General features: G+C 46.4%; 1 protein-coding gene across 3 annotated transcripts in view; it reads right to left on the bottom strand.

The window, feature by feature from the left end:
- lpin1b (lipin 1b) overlaps nt 1–6686 on the bottom strand; it is an 18995-nt gene extending 12309 nt beyond the window's left edge. For all 3 annotated transcript variants that reach the window (XM_077016496.1, XM_077016497.1, XM_077016498.1), the window contains exons 1-3: nt 6007–6686; nt 2910–3110; nt 1663–1758 (exon numbers count right to left, since the gene is read on the bottom strand). In XM_077016496.1, coding sequence (XP_076872611.1) covers nt 1663–1758; nt 2910–3110; nt 6007–6027 — 318 coding nt within the window. In that variant the 5' untranslated portion in view covers nt 6028–6686. The remainder of the gene's footprint in view (nt 1–1662; nt 1759–2909; nt 3111–6006) is intronic.
- Nucleotides 6687–7070: the final 384 nt, after the last annotated feature.

The raw sequence follows: 7070 nt of genomic DNA, 5'->3' as shown, positions 1-7070 counted from the left end.
TGAAAATTGAACAGACCATATCAAAACAAAACAAATATAACACAACAGTCAATGTAGCCTATCGAGTTTTGAACGTATAATAACACAGTATAATAAACACTAAACATATTCATACTTTTCCTTTAGCTTGTTTTTTCTCGGTTTTCTCAGTGGCCACTTCAATTGTAGATGGTCCAGCTTCAGTACCTTTCGTTGTGAAAGATTGTGTTTTGAACCATGATGCATAAAGCTCACTCAGTCTCTTCAAAAATTCACTCAGACTCTTATTAACCCACTCATAGTTTCGTCAGCTCACTGGTGGCACCATGGCTCACACAGGTTGACAGCCTCATGTGTTCTAGAACATCAGCCTCAGAACACGTGTTCTAGAACATCAGCCTCAGGACAACACGTGTTCTAGAACATCAGCCTCAGGAGAACACGTGTTCTAGAACATCAGCCTTGGGAGAACATGTGTTCTAGAATAGGGCTGAACGATTTTGGAAAATAATCTAATTGCAATTTTTTATCTATAAATTGCGATTGCGATTTAAAATCGCGATATTTTCCCACTGTTTTCAGGAAACTCTGTTTCGCCATTTTTTATACAGCTCAGATTCAGGGTTGGCAACTTTTCAAGATCACTTGGAGTGAGACTTGAACCTAGAGTGGGTGGCGAACGTAATTTGTTATGGGAGGGGGGGGGGTAAAATGAACTAAATTTAAGTATTATTATTATATCGTGATCGATCGATCGCCTGTGGTTGGCGCCAGAGCGAACTAGTAACTTTTTAGTCTAAGACGCTCAATGCGTGAGAGTTGGCAACCCTGCAGGTATAGCAACTTGGCTAAAATATGTGCGTGAGGGCATTTGGTAGCGCATATCCAGTGTGTTTAACAAAGCCATGAAGCCGGGCTTGTTCGAGGGGTTCACTATATTAACGGACATCATGTCTTTCACTATGAACTCCGTTACTGCCCGAGTTATTTCAGCGTGCCGCTTCGAATTATATCCATAAGGAGTTACACTTTCAAACGGTTCGGTCAGTGAACCCTGTCTGCTGGACCGCGGTCAAGCTATGCGCGCTTTTACGATTCATCCGCGCTTTAAATCTTATTGCGCCTATATACGTGATTTTACGGTATTTCGCTGCTCACCGCATACTAAAGCTGTATAAGCGCAGAGAAACACTTTTGCGTATTTGAAGATGGAGCACTGGTCGTTGGCATTTTAGCCTTACAAATATCATACGAGGCTTTGTGGTGTTTTTTTTTTAATGCTGAAGAAGGTTTGTAGTGTTTCCTCGCGTCGTAGCAACAGTAGCAAGGCACGTTTTACACAGTACCTGACGTTGAGCAGCATCTTTTTAAAAGCCAAAGTAATTTCACACAACTTATGTGCTGCCCCTCTTTGGTATTAGACTTTCAGTTGTGTCAGCTTCTGTCGAGCCTGAAGCCATTGTGCAACAAGGTAAAGTGCGCTGTGTTAACTTCACTTCTCCATCTCTCTGCCTCCTGCTCGGGTTTGCTCCGTTCGTCCTCGGCTCGGCTCACTCCCAAGTCACGTGACCAGTTTAAATCGCTGCCTTTGCGATTAGAGAATTGCGTTTTAAAATATTGCGAGATTATCGCAAATGCAATTAATCGTTCAGCCCTATGAAGGTGTCACCCGTGTTCCTGTACCTGGTCGTTCTCTGTCTCCTCCACGAAGAAGGCCTCCCCATTATCTCCTAACTTCATGTGCAAACTGACAGGCTCACCGTTCACCTCTATGTCCACCTGAAAACAAGTTTAAATTTTCAGAATCAGTTTTATCCCCTTCACCACTCACGCCACCATTAACACCAGTCCCCTTCACCACTCACGCCACCATTAACACCAGTCCCCTTCACCACTCACACCACCATTAACACCAGTCCCCTTCACCACTCACACCACCATTAACACCAGTCCCCTTCACCACTCACGCCACCATTAACACAAGTCCCCTTCACCACTCACGCCACCATTAACACCAGTTCCCTTCACCACTCACACCACCATTAACACCAGTCCCCTTCACCACTCACGCCACCATTAACACCAGTCCCCTTCACCACTCACGCCACCATTAACACCAGTCCCCTTCACCACTCACACCACCATTAACACCAGTCCCCTTCACCACTCACACCACCATTAACACCAGTCCCCTTCACCACTCACACCACCATTAACACCAGTCCCCTTCACCACTCACACCACCATTAACACCAGTCCCCTTCACCACTCACACCACCATTAACACCAGTCCCCTTCACCACTCACACCACCATTAACACTAGTCCCCTTCACCACTCACACCACCATTAACACCAGTCCCCTTCACCACTCACACCACCATTAACACCAGTCCCCTTCACCACTCACGCCACCATTAACACCAGTCCCCTTCACCACTCACACCACCATTAACACCAGTCCCCTTCACCACTCACACCACCATTAACACCAGTCCCCTTCACCACTCACACCACCATTAACACCAGTCCCCTTCACCACTCACGCCACAACTCCATGTTTGTGTGCATATATGCATGTTTGTGTATGTTGCATGTGTATGTGTGTGTGCATATATATATATATATATATATATATATATATATATATATATATATATATGTATGTATGTATGTATGTGTGTGTGTGTGTGTGTGTGTGTACATGTATGAAATGTGCCATATTTTGTCAATTTTGATTTTTCACCGCAATCCAAATTTGTCCTCTGCATTTACCCATCTGTGCAATAAGAACACACACACACACACAAATACACACACTAGTGATTACTAGGGGACTGTGTGTGTGTGTGTGTGTGTGTGTGTGTGTGTGTGTGTGTGTGTGTGTGTGTGTGTGTGTGTGTGCGTGCGCGTGCTCAGGGCGGGACTCACCAGTTTCTCCCGTGAGCGCAGGACTCCTAGTTTGCCAAAGCGGACGTGGAAGGGGGAACAGTGCATGGAGCCGTCGGCCCGGCGCACCACGATCACGTCGATGCAGCCCGACAGTGTGGCCGGGTTCAGGCCCCGATACAACTCCCTCACCTGAACCACCACATGACCCGCCAGCTGCCCCACATAGTTCATCGTCTCGCTCTACGCCACACACACACACACACGCACACACACACACACACACACACACGCGCACACACACACACACGCGCGCACACACACACACGCGCGCACACACACACACACACACACACACACACACGCGCACACACACACTCGCACACACACACACACACACACACACACACACGCGCACACACACACACGCACACACACACACGCGCGCACACACACACACACACACACACGCACGCACACACACAGAGGCGAGGAGAGGTGAGATGCAGTAAGTACACAAGTAAAATAAATGTCACACCAAATGAAACGAGTTATACGATGTCTGTGGTTTATGATATCCGAGTGCTGTTTATAGTGGTTCCAGAAGAATGGCTTTACTCGATCGGTCAGTTCCTCAGATGGAAACACGACCAACAGGAAACAGACACTAGAGGGCACTGTGAATGTCAACAGAGTTCTCCACAAAACAAATCACAGACAAACAATTCACGACATTCATGACAGCTTTGACGTCCGACACAGAGCATGTCTATGTCTGCGCAACATCACAAATGGTCCGACGTCATGACCTTCCCTCTAACCCTGATCTCCTCTGGATCTACCGGACATCCCTGACGTCTGTTATCAACGACCCCAATCCACTCTCAACCAGTCACGATGCCAGCAAGTGTCCCCACAGCTAATCAGCATTTCAAGCATCTACCGTCCTGTCTAGAGCGTCCTGTCTCTGCCCTTGAGTGAATTGAATCACAGTTCATTTTTGGACAGGATCTTTGCGCTTGATGTTACAGGAGACTCTTAGGTTCTGTGGGCGCTGTGGGAGACCGTCTGGACCCTGACGAATGTCCTGTATGCGGGGGCTTGTGGGTAAAGGGGGAGGGCCGTGTATTTGGGGGAGGGAGCAGGGTTACCCCCACCGCCACACCTGTCCGTCAGTCACGGGTCAGTCACGGGTCAGTCACCCCCACCTGTCAGAACTGCTCGTCAGTCATCAGGAAGGATGATTCCACTCCCGGGATCTGCAGGCCACATCCAGAACAGCCAGCCTGTCTGCTGCTGGGGCTAATGCAGAAAAACCCGCCCTGCTACATGAAGGCCAAGCTAACCATTCAGAGCCTTGATAATCCTGAGCAATCAAAGGTTTGACAATTAGCCTGTGAGCTCAGTCACGTGTGCTGGAACAGTGGAATGGGGAAGCGTGTGCTCATAGCAGGACTGTATTAGAGTACCGGTACAGTTTGATACCAGTGAGCAGAACTCTTACCGTTTCTTTCATCTCTCTAGGGTTCTGCTTCCTAATGAAGTTGGGAATTTTAACCATGGCCTTTCTCTCTCTCTCTCTCTCTCTCTCTCTCTCTCTCTCTCTCTCTCTCTCTCTCTCTCTCACACACACACACACACACCCCCAGCGAAAGAATGGCTTTTGTGAGTAATAATGAGTAAATAAACAGGTTCTGCCTTAGAACCACCCAAAGAGTCTTCTGTGAAGCAGCAATGTGAAGAATACTCTTATTTCCCTGTTTGATACACGCGAATCAAGGCACTCCGTGTTCAAGTGGGTTTCTGGGACGGCAGACGTCACAGCAGAACGGCACATGAAAGGAGATCGGGGGGCAGGAGAGGAAGATGAGGAAGATGAGGAGACAATGAAGAGAGACAGACATATTAACATACAGACATATATTAATTAAGATGAGAGGGGTGAAATAAAGACAAGGAGGAAGAGTTAGAAAAAAGAGAGAGAGAGAGAGAGAGAGAGAGAGCAAACCCCTTAATTAAACACTTTTAAAAGTAGTCTTGACAACCTCAAGGAGACACAGGAGAAACTACTGTCTGTCCACCAGAACAAAAAGGGAACACGAGGGAGGTATGTGTATATTAATAAAGGTGAGAGAGAGAGAGAGAGAGGGAGCGAGGGAGAGGGAGAGAGAGAGTGTACAAGGCCTTGCTTACAAGGTGTTCATTGTGACTGCTGGTTATTTGGCTGCTAATTTCGATCCACTGGAATTCGGCTTGTTCGGCTAACTTCTATTGCACACACACACCTTGCTGTATATAGACACAGGCACGCAGCACCCAGACGGGTCATGTCCAGACTACTGATCTGCACCTTAAAGAGAGAATTAGAGTGTGTGTGACTCAGACACTATGCTTTCTGCTTTCACTTGCAGAAGCAGTTCCCTCCGTTCAAATTCAGGTCAGCGGAAAATACCTCACTGGCTGTACATTAGCCTCAAATATATGTATATTAGCCTTCCATTTTAATTATATTTAGATCCATTTTGGCTCTTAAGTGGGATGTTGGGCAGAGAAAGGGCCTTAAAGTTTCCTCCAGTACACCAAGTCCCCAAACACACACACACACACACACACACACGTAACTCTCTCTTCCTGTGTCATCTCTCCTAATTGACCCTTTTTATTCCATTTTGCAAAACAAGAAAGTGTCAGGGCCAATGCTTTTACATTGAATAAACCTACATCGGTAAGACACCCCCTTCAAAAAAAAGCGGACTGGTGTATTAACTGTATCAGATTAACTGTAGCCTATTAACTGTACAGTTGTCATAAATTGAAGACACACACACACACACAGAATGACCGCATCGTTAATCGGATCGGTCGTACACTACATGAACTGAACTCTCATCGATTAGAGATCGTCAGTATTGAACCTGACGACCCGTGGCGATACAGGTGACTTTGCAGCTTTCAACTATAACACTAACATCAGACTAACACTGAACGGAGAGCTATTACAAGACTACTCGCCTGCTAACGATGAATGACACTTTGATTTCTGCAATCGTTTACATATTCTAGGCGGTGACGCCAATTTGATTGGTAGATCAGTCTAAGATCACTAAGATCTAAGATCACTCACGACGGGGGGTCTTACCGTTCCAGCAGTGCACAGCATGCGGCTCCCTGCATCAGGACGGCAGGGCGAGATACTCCTCACTCGCTCCCGCTACCGGAGAAACACTCCGGACATTTTCCGTTATGTTTAATTCTGCATCGTCATCCGAGCCGTTTAAATCGCAATCGTAGCCGGCTCACATTCACTCCCTCCCTCCCTCTCTCTCTCTCTCTCTCTCTCTCTCTCTCTCTCTCTCTCTCTCTCTCTCTCTCTCTCTAAAACTCCGTGATCTCGGTGTTTCGTTAGTGCGGATCTACCGATGACATCACGTTTAAAAAGTGCCAGCAGCCAATTAGATTTGAGTATCTGAATCCCCCCTCGATCTGTCATTCAGCTGTTTTGGGCACGTCACCAACACTAACGCTACATTTCAACACATTTCCGACCGTATGATGTGTTCGGTGGGGGAACTCGCACACATATGTAAGAGGTTTTCGGTTTGGCTGTGTTTGGAGCCGATTGCATTACGATATATGACTAAACACTATGAGTCAACAGAAGTGCAACCCGACCGCGCGCATTTGAATGCAGCCGCTGGCCCGTAGGTGAGGTGATCCCTCTCTGATCCCAGGTGAGGTGATCCGACCGACCAATAGCGACGCTGCGCTTCTGACTTTCGACGTCTGCGCTCGGGTGACGAAGCTCTGCGCAACTGCACGTAGGCTACTGCAAAAGGAAGAAAGAATGTGTTGAAAAAGTCACATCTGCGGTCGGTTGGGAGGTCTTTAAATACTAGTTCCTGTTGAAAGAGTCGAAGGAACCTTTGTTTTATTATTGGCCATATATTAATATTTCTGGCACTGTGAAAATGCATATCATTTCCAAATATACGTTTTAAAGTGTAAATGTAAATGTAAATGTAAAATGTCAATGTAAAATGTAAATTATATACTGTAATAGGAATAACCTTAATTAGATGTTCATAAAGAAGATAAGCTAATTGCATTATAGCGTTATGTAACTAGCTAATAACATTGGCTGAGTTAAATCTGGATTGTACCCCTTAATCTAGATTTTCTCCTTAGAATAGTTTAACCTTTGAA

Source organism: Brachyhypopomus gauderio, chromosome 9 (genome assembly GCF_052324685.1).
Source record: "Brachyhypopomus gauderio isolate BG-103 chromosome 9, BGAUD_0.2, whole genome shotgun sequence".
Classification (NCBI taxonomy): domain Eukaryota; kingdom Metazoa; phylum Chordata; class Actinopteri; order Gymnotiformes; family Hypopomidae; genus Brachyhypopomus; species Brachyhypopomus gauderio.
The sequence above is the reverse complement of the archived record's forward strand: the minus strand, read 5'-3'. Positions and strand labels throughout refer to the sequence as shown.